At 40.6% G+C, this 15542-nt stretch overlaps 1 protein-coding gene across 3 annotated transcripts; it reads left to right on the top strand.

The window, feature by feature from the left end:
• The first annotated feature begins 652 nt into the window (after nucleotides 1-652).
• rnf181 (ring finger protein 181) lies at nucleotides 653-5366 on the top strand. 3 transcript variants are annotated; one of them, XM_046351154.1, is made up of 6 exons: nucleotides 653-794; nucleotides 1119-1219; nucleotides 1756-1889; nucleotides 2116-2231; nucleotides 4558-4632; nucleotides 4868-5366. In XM_046351154.1, exons 2-6 carry the CDS (start codon nucleotides 1134-1136, stop codon nucleotides 4925-4927), a joined length of 471 nt encoding a protein of 156 aa, XP_046207110.1. In that variant the 5' UTR covers nucleotides 653-794; nucleotides 1119-1133; the 3' UTR covers nucleotides 4928-5366. The 3 variants fall into 3 exon arrangements, with proteins under 3 accessions (XP_046207110.1, XP_046207111.1, XP_046207109.1); XM_046351155.1 differs by having other exon boundaries at nucleotides 694-799; XM_046351153.1 differs by having other exon boundaries at nucleotides 721-1219.
• Nucleotides 5367-15542: the final 10176 nt, after the last annotated feature.

Below are 15542 nucleotides of genomic sequence, written 5' to 3'. Positions count from 1 at the left end.
ACTAGAATGCTATTTGGCCCTAAACAGAAAGTACACAGTGGCAGAATACCTGACCCAAAATTAAGAAAAGCTTTGACTATGTACAGATTCAGTGAGCATGGCCTTGCTACTGAGGGAGGCCGCCGTAGGAAGACCTGGCTCTCAGGAGAAGACAAGCTATGTGCAACAAAATTAGGTGGAAACTGAGCGGCACTTCCTAACCTTGTGCCAAATATATTACCATTTTAAAAACACATATTTCCCTCAGATTACACAGACTCACAAAGAATTAGAAAACAATCCAATTTTGATAAACTCCCATATCTATTGTGTTAAATACCACAGTGTGACATCACAGCAACACGGTTTGTGACTTGTTGCCACAAGAAAAGGGAAGAGGGTGAAGCACAAACACCATTGTAAATACAACCCATATTAATGTTTATGTATTTTCACTTTTTTACTGTAACTATTTGCACGTCGTTACAATGTACATAGCCATAATATGCCATTTGATATGTCTCTATTCCTTTGGAACTTTTGTGTGTGTAATGTTTACTGTTCATTTTGTATTGTTTTATTTCACTTTTATTTATTATATATTTGACTTGCTTTGACGATGTAAACATGTCTCCCATGCCAATAAAGCCCTTTGAATTGAATCGAGAGAAAGAGATCCTGAACCCCACCCACCCACACATAATGTGTGATAGGACGGATAAAAGTCACGTGATGGGGCATTGTCATACCCGGTAGACAGTGTGGTGTAGCTAGCTGGCTAGTTGCTGCACATTTCAGGTTATGACAAAACACAGGTAATGTAAGTCAACTTTTGTGTGACTTTAATTTGATGTCGCAGTATAGCACCGTGTATTCACGGACATTTCTGTGTATTCGACAAGTTGGCTAAAACAGCTCAATGAGAGAGTGGTTGAGCAGTATAGGCGTTAGCTAAATGAATTAGCTAACTGTGTAGCTCGCTTGCTAACGTTATCGAATCAACTCGAGGTCGGAAGGTAGCTTGGGCTTTGAGTGTCATTTTGCTCAATCTCTTTTTAGTAAATTCAAATAGAGTCATTAAATGAGCTTCATGGTTAGCTAATGTGGCTAAGGAAAATAGTTTGATTGACGCTCCACAGATTGGTATTCTGAAGATGGCTTCTTATTTTGATGAGCATGATTGTGAACCAACGAATCCCGAAGAACAGTACCGTCAGAATGCACTACTAGAACTGGCCAGGTAAGATCTAACTAACTAGCTAACAACCCAAGTGATGCAACACAATCCATTCTGTATTTTATAATATCCTACATTAACTGTCTGCCACTGAGAGACTTACATTGAAGATAGACCACAGCCTGCCGTTTCCAATGGGAACAAATTAGTCATAGTGTACAGAACAAGCAATAGAGGCAGAGCCAATCACGAACTTTTGCAAAGGGTAAAGTCTACAAAACTTAATCCACTCTGTTCATAACAGATTTTAGTTTAGGGAACAGAACTTTGAGAGATTTTTTTCATTGAGAAAAATTTGCAGAATGTCGGCTAAAATCTATCTTGTTCCATCTTCTGCCGGGCATTGGGCTTCTTCTCAATACAATATTTGGTAATGAGGGGAAATGCCAAGCGGATGCTTCACATTTATACATCCAGTGAAATATCTGTGCTGATATTGCCTGTTCTTTTTCTTCGGTGGGTTTTATCGGTGTTTGGCATCCAACGTTATTGTGCATTACCACCACCTACTGTTACATTGCCTGTTGACCTCTGTGTAGGTCTTTGATGCAGGGCCTCGACATTGACTCGGGAGTGTTTGACCTGTCGGACTGGGACCAGCGTCTTCCTCCCCCAGCTGCTAAAACAGCTGTCCAAACCTTACCTGTGGTTGTCATATCCCCAGAGCAAGCAGGTGAGTCCTGCTGCACGAATAAGCTACCCTCTAGCTAATTACCTGTGAAAAACATTTGGGAATTATATGCTACTATCAAAATGCTATGCTGTCTCACGTGGTACCAAATTTCATTTTAAATCATTATAATTGCAAGCACGACTTCCTCTGTAGTCTGCAAGTGTAGTCAATTGTCTGGATGTTTCAGACTGTGGGATTGAACTCGCTCTCTCCCCCCCTCATCTAGACAAAGGGCTGAAGTGTCCTGTGTGTCTGCTGGAGTTTGAGGAGCAGGAGACAGTGAGGGAGATGCCCTGCAAACACCTCTTTCACTCTGGTTGTATCCTGCCCTGGTTAGGGAAGGTGAGGGCTTGTCCACTGACTAGTCACACACACACACACGGATACATTTTCACATATAGGTCTGATGGTATGTACAAATTAATGTACTAATTACCTGAACACAGTGCACTAAACATAAAGAATAGCCCATACAAATGCATTTAATAACAGATTCACTACATGGAACAGTCACCCCCCCCAAAAAAACATATCTAATGGAAGTTTGTTCTGAAGTGTCTGTCCTATATCTGAAAGATCAGGAAACATGATTATTTCTATGTATTTAACCCCTTATTTATGTCACTAAACAGTCTACATATATAACGTGCATTCGGAAAGTATTCAGACCCCTTGATTTTTTTCCCACATTTTGTTACGTTACAGCCTTAATCTAAAATGTATGAAATTGTTTTTTCCCTTCAATCTACACACAATACCCCATAATGACAAAGCAAAACGTTTTTTTGTTTTTTTTAAACATCTATTTATATATCACATTTACATAAGTATTCAGACCCTTTAATCAGTACTTAGTTGAGCACCTTTGGCAGTGACTACAGCCTTACAGGTTGTGTTTTTGGGGAGTTTCTTCCATTCATCTCTGCAGATCCTCTCATGCTCTGTCAGGTTGGATGGGGAGCGTTGCTGCACAGCTATTTTCAGGTCTCTCTAGGGATGTTTGAACGGGTTCAAGTCCGGGCTCTCGCTGGGCCACTCAAGTACTTTGAGACTTGTCTCAAAGCCACTCCTGTGTTGTCTTTGCTGTGTGCTTAGGGTCATTGTCCTAGAGATGGTATCCTTTTGGAAGGTGAACCTTTGCCCCAGTCTGAGGTCCTGAGCTCTCTGGAGCAGGTTTTAATCAAGAATCTCTCTGTACTTTGCTCCGTTCATCTTTCCCTCGCTCCATTTGAGTCCCGGTCCCTGCCGCTGAAAAACATCTCCACAGCATGATGCTGCCACCACTGGAGCTCTGTTAGTGACCATCAGGTTCTTGGTCACCTCACTGACCAAGACCCTTCTCCCCCGATTGCTCAGTTTGGCTGGGCGAACAGCTTTAGGAAGTCTTGGTGATTCCAAACTTCTTCCATTTAAGAATGATGGAAGCCACTGTGTTTTTGGACCTTCAATTCTGCAGAAATGTTTTGGTACCCTTCCCCAGATCTGTGCCGTGCCACAATCCTTTCTTGGAGCTCTACGGACAATTTCATCGACCTCATGGCTTGGTTTTTGCTCTGACATGCACTGTCTACTGTGGGACCTTTATATAGACAGGTGTGCCTTTCCAAATCATGTCCAATCAATTGAATTTATCACAGTTGTGCATCCTGTTTCCATTGATTCCTATAATTGGATTGGAGTACCTGAGCTCAATTTTGAGTCTCGTAGCAAAGGCTCTGAATACTTATGTATGTCATATTTCAGTGTTATTTTTTTAATTAATTTGCAACATTTTTGTTTTAGCTTAAGGCTGTAACGTAACAAAATGTGGAAAAGGGGAAGGGGTCTGAATACATTCCGATTGCATCGTATAGTGTACTTCCATTAAAAAAAATAAACTGGTACCGGGGGACCGTCAGACAAGTCTTGTGAGGGTGTCCTAGCGCAAAACAACAGACATGTTCATGCGAGTCTCACCTTTCCACAGAGGGGTCATATTAGTGTTAGGAGGCTACAGGCAGATCGGCTGTACCAATTTAAGACTAGTCTCAAGACTCTTGTGGGGATTATAGATCAAAACGGAGAAAACCCTGTCTTCGTGAGTCTCTTTCCATAGATGGGTCATAATACTTTGCCTAACCGTTCTGACGCTACAGATGATTTTGTGAGAAGACCTATTTTAGGGAAATCTCATGGTCTGACAAACACCGCTCTATATCTTGTCAACTTTCACTGCAGATGCGGAAGTGCGACTCTGGCGGATGTGGTGAGGTGGACTGTGATGCATCCAATGCAAAAAAATCATCTCTTGCTTAAACTGGCAGATTTGTATGGGGATTGTTTCATTATGTTTATTTAGATCTCAGCAGGGCGTGGATCTTATGGGGTTAACAAGTGACATCAATAAGGGATCATAGCTTTCACCTGGATAATCTGTCATGGAAAGAGTTCATGTTTTCTACACTGTATAACATTTACATTTTTATCTTTTTAGCAGACTCTCTTATCCAGAGCAATTTACAGGAGCAATTGGGGTTAAGTGCCTTGCTCAAGGGCACTTCAACAGATTTTTCACCTAGTCAGCTTGGGGATTCGAACCAGTTACCTTTCGATTACTGGCCCAAAGCTTATAGCCACTAGGCTATAACCTTTGCAGATTCCCTCTAACTCTTGCTGTCTATCATCACAGACAAATTCTTGCCCGCTATGCCGTCTCGAGCTACCAACCGACAATCCAGAGTATGAAGAGTTCAAGAAGGACAAGGTGGGTGTGAAACTAGGGCATCAGTCATTATCCTGGGAAATCGAATTCAAAGTGCTTTTCCCTTTTAGAGTTGAAACTTGGTATGTGTCCCAAATGGCACCCTATTAACTGTGCAGTGGTCTATGGGCCATGGTCAAAATAAATAGTGAACTGGATAGGGAATAGGGTGCCATTTGGGACACAGGAATGGTCAGCGTCAACCCGTTACTAAATGGAGCATTTCTGTCTGTTACAGGACAGGAGAAAACAGAGGGAAAACAGACTGGAAGATCTGCATGGAGCCATGTACACATAACGGCTCAGAGCACACTGCTTATTTCTGATTTCCCCTTTCTAGCGTTGGGTCGCAATAGAATTAAGAATTGACCAAAGCTGCAAATAATATTATGTAGCTATTATGTTTTATCGTATGTACTGTAAATATGTCAGTTTTAAATACAGTCAATTGTACAAAGACACATTTTGTGATTCAAATTATGGATGATCATTCTACAATGAAAGGAATACTGAGACAGTTGAGTCTGTTTGAACTCTCTACATTCACTGCCTTAACACATCATAGCATTTCTTCCTTTTCCCCAAGATGCAATACATTGACCAAAACAGATGATTAAATGGCTTTTCACGGCATATGTTTTGTTGGCCTCACAATATTTATCAGACTTTAAATTCAATCTGTTTATAGTGATGCTTGCTTTGGCATCATCATTAAAGGCCCAGTGCAGTCAATTCTGTTTTCCTGTGTTTTGTATCATTTTGTACAACAGCTGATGAAACACACTAAAAAGGTGTTTTTATTTTATTTTTATCAGTGTTACTGGTTAAAAATACATTCTACACAGGACTTTCTAATCAGCAGGTTTGTATGGGCAGGAGTTTGTTTTCCATGGTGACATCACCATGCGGTAAATTGGATAATAGACCAATAACTAAGAGTTCCAAACCTCAATTTAAATAACTGCTATTTTTCAGTTTTCCCCTCCCCACTTAGACCACTTCCAGACAGTCCAAGCAAATTTCTTGTTTGCTTAAACTATTTTGGTTGATTTTTAATGTGACCTCTATAACAGTAAGGTACTTAATTGATATAAAAATGGCTGCATTGGGCCTTTAACACCCTACCCTGGTATAGGGTATTGAAGAAAGCTTAATGAACACCACTCAGTACACACTACCTGTGAAAATACACTGAACAAAAATATAAACACAGCATGCAACGATTTTACTGAGTAACAGTTTATATAAGGAAATCAGTCAATTGAAATAAATATATTAGGCCCTAATCTATGGATTTCACATGATTTGAAAAACCGACAGGCATCTTTTGGTAAGATACCGTAAAGAGAAATAGTGGGGTGGATCAGAAAACTAGTCAGTTTCTGGTGTAACCACTATTTGCCTCATGTAGCACGACACGTCTCCTTCACATATAGTTGATTAGGCTGTTGATTGTGGCCTGTGGAATGTTGTCCCACTCTTCAATGGCTGTGCGAAGTTGTTTGATATTAGCGGGAACTGGAACATGCTGCGTACACGTCGATCCAGTTCATCCCAAACATGCTCAATGGGTGACATGTCTGGTGAGTATGCAGACCATGGAAGAACTAGGACATTTTCAGTTTACAGGAACTGTGTAGAGATCGTTGAGACTTAGGGCCGTGCATTATCCAGCTGAAATGAGGTAATAGCGGCGAATGAATGGCATGACAATGGGCCTCAGGATTTCATCGCGGTATCTCTGCATTCAAATTGCCATCAACAAAATGCAATTGTGTTCATTGTCCGTAGCTTATGCCTGTCCATACCATAACCCCACCACCACGGGGCTCTGTTCACAAAGTTGACATCAGCAAGCCGCTCGCTCAAATACATGCTGTCCGCCATCTGCCCGGTACAGTTGAAACTGGGATTCATTCGTTAAAACACACATCTCCAGCGTGCCAGTGGCCATCAAAGGTGAGCATTTGCCCACTGAAGTCGGTTATATTGACGAACTGCAGTCAGGTCAGGACGATGAGCACACAGATGAGCTTCCCTGAGACGGGTTCTGACTGCAGAAATTCTTCTGTTGGCTGGTCTCAGGCAATCCCGCATGTGAAGAAGCCAGATGTGGAGGTCCTGGGTTGGCATGGTTACATGTGGTCTGCGGTTGTGAGGCCGGTTGGACGTACTGCTAAATCCTCTAAAACAGTGTTGGAGGAGGTTTACGGTAAATAAATTAACATTACATTATCTGGCAACAAGCTCTGGTGGACATTCCTGCAGTCAGCATGTCAATTGCACGCTCCCCCAGAACTTGAGACATCTGTGACACTATATTATGTGACAAAACTGCACATTTTAGAGTGGCATTAAGGTGCACCTGTGTAATTATCATGCTGTTTAATCAGCTTCTTGATTATGCCACACCTGTCAGGTGGATGGATTATCTTGGTAAAGGAGAAACTCACTAATAGGGATGTACAGTGCATTCGGGAAGTATCCAGAACCCTCAACATTTTCCACATTTTGATTAATCCAATTTAGAATAAGGCTGTAATTGTTTTCTTCCACTCATCAATATAAACACAATACTCCATAATGACAAAGCAAAAACAGGTTTTTAGAAATGTTTGCAAATTAATAAAAAATACAAAAGGTGAAATATCACATTTGCACAACTATTCAGACCCTTTGTTGAAGCACCTTTGTCAGCGATTACAGCCTCAAGTTTTCTTGGGTATGACGCTACAAGCTTGGAAAACCTGTATTTGGGGAGTTTCTCCCATTTCTTCTCTGCAGATCCTCTCAAGCTCTGTCAGGATGGATGGGGAGCGTCGCTGCAAATCTATTTCCAGGTCTCCAGTGATGTTCGATCAGGTTCAAGTCTGGCTGGCCACTCAGAGATTTGTCCCAAAGCCACTCCTGCATTGTCCTGTTGGAAGGTGAACCTTCACACCAGTCTGAGGTCCTGAGCACTCTGGAGCAGGTTTTCATCAAGAATCTCTCTGTACTTTGCTCTGTTCATCTTTCCCTCGATCCTGACAAGTCTCCCAGTCTCTGCCGCTGAAAAACATCCCCACAGCATGATGCTGCCACCACCATGCTTCACCGTAGGGAGGGTGCCAGGTTTCCGCCAGATGTGATGCTTGGCATTCAGGCCAAAGAGTTCAATCTTGGTTTAATCTGACCAGATAATCTTGTTTCTCATGGTCTGACAGGCCTTTAGGTTCCTTTCGGCAAACTCCAAGCGGGATGTCATGTGCATTTTACTGAGGAGTGGCTTCAGTCTGGCCACTCTACCATAAAAGGCCTGATTGGTAGAGTGCTGCAGAGATGGGAGAAACTTCCAGAAGCACAACCATCTCCACAGAGGAACTCTGGAGCTCTGTCAGAGTGACCATCGGGTTCTTTGTCACCTCACTGACCAAGGCCTTTCTCCCCCGATTGCTCAGTTCGACGAGGCGCCCATGTACATTTTCTTTATCCCTTTACACTTGTGTGTATAAGGTAGTAGTTTTGGAATTGTTAGGTTAGATTACTCGTTGGTTATTACTGCATTGTCGGAACTAGAAGCACAAGCATTTCGCTACACTTGCATTAACATCTGCTAACCATGTGTATGTGACAAATACATTTGATTTGATTTTCTAGGAAGAGTCTTGATGGTTCCAAACTTCTTCCATTTAAGAATGATGGAGGCCACTGTGTTCTTGGGGACCTTCAATGCTGCAGAAATGTTTTGGTACACTTCCCCAGATCTGTGCATCGACACAAGCCTGTCTCAGAGCTCTACAGACAATTTCTTCGACCTCATGGCTTGGTTTTTGCTCTGACATGCACTGTCAACTGTGGGACCTTACATAGACAGGTGTAGCATGGGTCCTCAGATCCTCAAAAGGTTCTACAGCTGCACCAGAGAGCATTGTGACTGGTTGAACCACTACCTGGTATGGCAACTGCTCAGCATCTGACCGCAAGGCATTACAGAGGGTAGTGCGTACGGCCCAGTACATCACTGGTGCCAAGCTTCCTGCCATCCAGGACCTCTACACCAGGCAGTGGCAGAGGAAGGCCCTAAAAATTGTCAAAGACTCCAGCCAGCCTAGTCGTAGACTGTTCTCTCTGCTAACGCACGGCAAGCGGTACCGGAGCGCCAAGTCTTGGTCCAAGAGGCTTTGAAACAGCTTCTACCCACAAGCCATAAGACTCCTGAACATCTAATTAAATGTCCACCCAGACTATTTGCATTGCCCCCCCCCCCCTCCCCCTTCTTTACACCTACTCTCAGTTGTTGTCATCTATGCATAGTCACTTTAATAACTCTACCTACATGTACATATTACCTCAACTAACCGGCGCCCCCACACATTGACTCTGTACCGGTACCCCCCCTGTATGTAGTCTCGCTATTGTTATTTTACTGCTGCTCTTTAATTACTGGTTGCTTTTATTTCTTATTCATTTATTTATTTTAAACTGCATTGTTGGTGAAGGGCTCGTAATTAAGCGTTTCACTGTAAGGTCTACACCTATTGTATTCAGCGCATGTGACATAACATTTGATTTGATTTTGTGTGCCTTTCCAAATCATGTCCAATCATTTTAATTTACTACAGGTGGACTCCAATCAAGTTGTAGAAACAGGATGCACCTGATCTCAATTTGAAGTCTCATAGCAAAGGGTCTGAATGCTTACGTAAATAAGGTATAAGTTATGTCACAAGTTTGCAAAAACGTCTCAACCTGTTTTTGCTTTGTTATTATAGGGTACTGTGTGCAGATTGATTAAATAAAAAATGTAATCAATTTTAGAATAAGGCTGTAACGTAACAAGTGGAAAAAGTCAAGGGGTCTGAATACTTTCCGAATGCACTGTAAATACATTTGTGCAAACTTTGACGGAAATAAGCGAACATTTTGTATCATCACATGGGACCAACACTTTACATGTTGCATTTATATTTGTATTCAGTATAGATTAAGGACCAATCTCACAGCTGTGGTTTTTCTCAGGTCCTCTTGAGCCAAACTGTAAACCACTCAATCTCATTTCCTCAAATATTAAAACGTTTGATATTGTCATGTTATATTAACCCCAAAGAAGTTAATGATCCAGCTTTTTTTGCACACAAAGTCCAGTGGGTGGTTATAAAGCATGTTGGTCTGGTTGGCCAAACTGGTTTATGCTTCATGTCCATTCGTAAGCATATGACAAAATAACCTCTAACTGTTTACTCCTGTGATTGAGTCCTGAAAAAAGACAGTTGCTCTGAAATGCTAACGGTACTCAACTATTTCAAGGCAGGGTTAATTGTTCTGTCATATTTCGAAGGGATGTCTTGTAGAGAACATAAGTCAAATTATTTATGAAAGGTAGCCTCAAAACCTGAGTGATCTTGCAATATCACACATTGCAGTTAGTCTGGTTTCACAAGGCTAGAGGAGAGGAGCAGTAATTTTCGAGGAGTTGATGTTCTGGGCTCAAGGGAAGACCTAACGTTGATTTGCCTGTAGTTGTCAGACCCAACCTCTTCAACCGTGCCAAGTGGTCTGACGTACAAGGGTGACTCTTGGTAGCTACAATGCAATAAAGAGTTGAGTGAACTTATGCAATATTGATTAAATAGACATTTTCAGTGGGTAGTCTGCCAAGCGATCCAACTGATTTTTCTGAGAAGATGCAGCTGATACTCATCCCAGATCAGTCATGTCGAAACAAACCATTTACTAATCTTGTGCCCAAGAATAAACCATACAAGAGCAGATCATTTGCTTATAATTACATTTTATTTCATATTTGAATATAAATCTGACAAAATAAAATTGGCAAATGATAGATAAGCATACACCTTTAGAAACAATTTATAAAAGAAAATGCTTTGTTTGCTTTTTTTGGGAGGGGGGGGTAATCATTCCTCCCATTATAGAGAATAATTTAGTAAAATACATGTTTTACATAGTCATTTTCTAATCTTTGAAAACTATTATATCTTTCAAGACATTTGATCTGCATTGCTGTTAGTCTTTTGCAACTGGAATTGGTATTCTCTCACACAAAATGCACAACTAAAAAAGTTACAGTAAGTGCAGGAATTGGAACAAAAAAGTACTTAAAATACCATTTCATCATGTTTTGGCCTTGTCTACAATAAAGAGAAATGTTTACACATAATAGTTCCAATCCCGTGAAGGTACATTTTTGTCAAAGCTGCCGGTTGAAGTCTAACCTTGATACTAGTTACAGTAAGGTGAAATACATCACAAAATAAGGTTATTTGAAGTGAAATATTTGAAAAAAACTTTTTGGCTGGTAGAGAATGAGGGGGGAAAAAGCCAACAGAATCAAACCGAGAACTTACACTGGAGCAGTAGAATTTTACATCAGAAACTACCAGTATGCATTCATTTTGTATTTTCTGTGTGGCCTGGCTGTTTTATAACATAGCCAACCCACCAAATTCCAGTGTAGATTCCTATCTTTTTTGGAAAGAAGGATAGGAAATACCAGCTACGCATCTGCTCAGCATCTGCCTTGGAACAACAAGTCCACTCACAATCACAGAAAATAAAACATTTAAAATAGTTTTGTTGGCTGAAACACCATTCAGTGATTGTATTGTACAGTTGAAAATATACCAGACACACAATGGCCCAACAGAAAATACTGGGTTAGTGATAATGTTATAGAGGCCTACCCCCTAAAAAAGTACTTTTATACATTTGCGTAAAGAAATCTGCCAGTGAAGCCCCTGGGCAGTTAGGACCCATTTCAATTGAAACCCCTTAAAAACATAGGCCCCAGGGACTTTGTTATTAATGACTTGCATTTGATTTCTCTCTATGGAGACAATCATTGGCCTCAAGGTGGCACTGGTTAATTACAGAAATAAGTTCTCTCCTGGGGCATATTTGTTTGTTAGTCAGTCAAAGTTGAGTTTTATTCTGAACCATTTCAACTCATTACACTTAGATGTGTGGCAATGAGAAATACATAAGGTTATATTGAAAGGGGAACCTGATCCTAGATCAGCACTCCTACTCAGACTAGAGGTCGACTGATTAATTAGGGCCAATTTCAAGTTTTCATAACAATTGGTAATCGGCATTTTTGGACGGCGATTACATTGCATTCCACGAGGAAACTGCGTAAGTTAAGTTCCTAGCTAGCATCAAACTTATCTTATAAAAAAACAGCCAATCTTCACATTATCACTAGTTAACTACACATGGTTGATGATATTACTAGGTGAACTAGCTTGTCCTGCGTTGCATATAATCAATGCGGTGCCTGTTAATTTATCATCAAATCGCAGCCTACTAACCCAAACGGGATGATTTAACAAAAGCACATTCGTGAAAAAAGCACAATCGTTGCACGAAATGTACCTAACCATAAACATCAATGCCTTTCTTAAAATCAATACACACAAGTATATATTTTTTAAACCTGCATATTTAGTTAAGAAATTCATGTTAGCATTAACTAGGGACATTGTGTCACTTCTCGTTCATTGCAGAGGGTCAGGGTATATGCAACAGTTTGGGCCGCCTGGCTCGTTGCTAACTAATTTGGCAGAATTTAACATAATTATGACATAACATTGAAGGTTGTGCAATGGAACAGCAATATTTAGACTTAGGGTTGCCGCCTGTTCGTTAAAATAAGGAACGGTTCTGTATTTCGCTGAAAGAATAAGCGTTTTGTTTTCGAAATGATAGTTTCTGGATTTGACCATATTAAATGACCAACGGCTTGTATTTCTGTGTTTATTACATTATAATTAAGTATATGAATTGATATAGCAGTCTGACTGAGCGGTGGTAGGTTGCAGCAGGCTCGTAAGCATTCATTCAAACTTGCCAGCAGCTCTTAGCAATGCTTGCTTCACAGCGCCGTTTATGACTTCAAGCCTATCAACTCCTGAGATTAGGCTGGCAATACTAGTGTCTATTAGAACACCCAATAGTCAAAGGTATATGAAATACAAATGGTATAGAGAGAAATAGTCGACGCATCTTAATTCCTATAATAACCACAACCTAAAACTTAACTGGAAATATTGAACCACCAGCTTTCTCATGTTCTGAGCAAGGAACTTTAGCATTTTTTATTTTTACATGGCACATATTGCACTTTTACTTTCTTCTCAAACACGGTTTTTGCATTATTTAAACCAAATTGAGCATGTTTCATTATTTATTTGAGACTAAATAGATTTTATGTATTATATGAAGTTAAAATAGAAGTGTTCATTGTTCATTCAGTATTGTTGTAAAGTATTTAGTCAGCCACCAATTGTGCAAGTTCTCCCACTTAAAAAGATGAGGCCTGTAATTTATATCATAGGTACACTTCAACTATGACAGACAAAATAAGAAAAAAAATCCAGAAAATCACATTGTAGGATTTTTAATGAATTTATTTGCAAATTATGGTGGAAAAATAAGTATTTGGTCACCTACAAACAAGCAAGATTTCTGGCTCTCACAGACCTGTAAACTTCTTTAAGAGGCTCCTCTGTCCTCCACTCGTTACCTGTATTAATGGCACCCGTTTGTACTTGTTATCAGTATAAAAGACACCTGTCCACAACCTCAAACAGTCACACTCCAAACTACACTATGGCCAAGACCAAAGAACTGTCAAAGGACACCAGAAACAAAATTGTAGACCTGCACCAGGCTGGCAAGACTGAATCTGCAATATGTAAGCAGCTTGGTTTGAAGAAATCAACTGTGGGAGCAATTATTAGGAAATGGAAGACATACAAGACAACTGATAATCTCCCTCGATCTGCGGCTCCACGCAAGATCTCACCCCGTGGGGTCAAAATGATCACAAGAACGGTGAGCAAAAATCCCAGAACCACACGGGGGGACCTAGTGAATGACCTGCAGAGAGCTGGGACCAAAGTAACAAAGCCTACCATCAGTAACACACTATGCCGCCAGGGACTCAAATCCTGCAGTGCCAGACGTGTCCCCCTGCTTAAGCCAGTACATGTCCAGGCCCATCTGAAGTTTGCTAGAGAGCATTTGGATGATCCAGAAGAAGATTGGGAGAATGTCATATGGTCAGATGAAACCAAAATATAACTTTTTGGTAAAAACTCAACTCGTTGTGTTTGGAGGACAAAGAATGCTGAGTTGGATCCAAAGAACACCATACCTACTGTGAAGCATGGGGGTAGAAACATCATGCTTTGGGGCCGTTTTTCTGCAAAGGGACCAGGACGACTGATCTGTGTAAAGGAAAGAATGAATAGGGCCATGTATTGTGAGATTGAGTGAAAACCTCCTTACATCAGCAAGGGCTTTGAAGATGAAACGTGGCTGGGTCTTTCAGCATGACAAAGATCCCAAACACACTGCCCGGGCAACGAAGGAGTGGCTTCACAAGAAGCATTTCAAGGTCCTGGAGTGGCCTAGCCAGTCTCCAGATCTCAACCCCATAGAAAATCTTTGGAGGGAGTTGAAAGTCAGTGTTGCCCAGCAACAGCCCCAAAACATCATTGCTCTAGAGGAGATCTGCATGGAGGAATGGGCCAAAATACCAGCAACAGTGTGTGAAAACCTTGTGAAGACTTACAGAAAACATTTGACCTCTGTCATTGCCAACAAAGGGTATATAACAAAGTATTGACAAACTTTTGTTATTGACCAAATACTTATTTTCCACCATAATTTGCAAATAAATTCATTAAAAATCCTACAATGTGATTTTCTGGATTTTTTTATCTCATTTTGTCTGTCATAGTTGAAGTGTACCTATGATGAACATTACAGGCCTCTCATCTGAAGTGGGAGAACTTGCACAATTGGTGGCTGACTAAATACTTTTCCCCCCCAGTGTGTGTGTGTGTGTGTATATAATACATTTAAAAATGTTAAATAAATAAACCTTGGTACTGACTGACACCCCCCCCAAAAAAAAACAAATCGGTATCGACGTTTAAAAATTATAAAATCGGTCGACCTCTGAGACGCTCTATAAATACATGCCCTGATCTCAACATGTACAGTATCTCACTCAGCACATTAATAACAGGCTTTGAGAAGTCTCTTACAGAGATTGTATTTCTCACAGTATGCAAATAAGACCTCCAAGGAACCAGCCTAGAATCCATCCATTTTCTTTCTCTCTGCATTGTTGGGAAGGGCCTGTAGGTAAGCATTTCACTGTTAGTCTACACCGGTTGTTCACAACGCATGTGACATAACATTTGGCATGAAATAGTAGATATTTTTTACATTTTATTTATTAGGGATATATATATATATTTTTTTTTCCTTCTTCCAAATAAGACAGTTAAATTAGTCAAATTTGCACCTTTCAAAATGGATTGTAGCCAGTGGAGCCTGGCTCATAATGGCTGGAACAGAAGTCATGGAATGGCAAACTCCTGGAAACAATGTTTGATACCATTCCACTCAAGCCATTACCACGAGCCCGTCCGCGCCAATTAAGGTCCCACCAACCTGTGATTATAGCCGACCAGTTGACTTATAAATTGTGTACATTACATGTTGTACTATAGCTAAAACTTCAGATCAGAAATGAAGAGCAATGTGTGAGACCTTTCTATGAATAGTTAAACACCTGGCAAAATGCAGAACTCCACTACTCTGGGATACACTTTGGCGGATGAAAGGGCCATTACCATACCAAACAAAGATTGAAAACAGTAAGGTGACCTAAAAAAAAAAAACACAAGCAATGTAACCAGTAGGTAACAAGTGAGAGAAATTCAGAGGCAACATGAATAGGCAATATAAAACAAATCAAACAAGAGTGATTGAGACGCAGAGGTTGACCCAGTAAAAGAGGGGCAGAAAAGACCAGCAAGTTTGTGTGAGCATTCTGTCAGCTAGATAGCATTTTATAGATGTATGAAATGCTATGTACATCTATCTAGGGAATAACTAAT

The sequence above is a fragment of the Oncorhynchus gorbuscha genome, linkage group LG05 (genome assembly GCF_021184085.1).
Source record: "Oncorhynchus gorbuscha isolate QuinsamMale2020 ecotype Even-year linkage group LG05, OgorEven_v1.0, whole genome shotgun sequence".
Classification (NCBI taxonomy): domain Eukaryota; kingdom Metazoa; phylum Chordata; class Actinopteri; order Salmoniformes; family Salmonidae; genus Oncorhynchus; species Oncorhynchus gorbuscha.
Note: the sequence above shows the minus strand (reverse complement) of the source record. Positions and strands in the feature narration are given on the sequence as shown.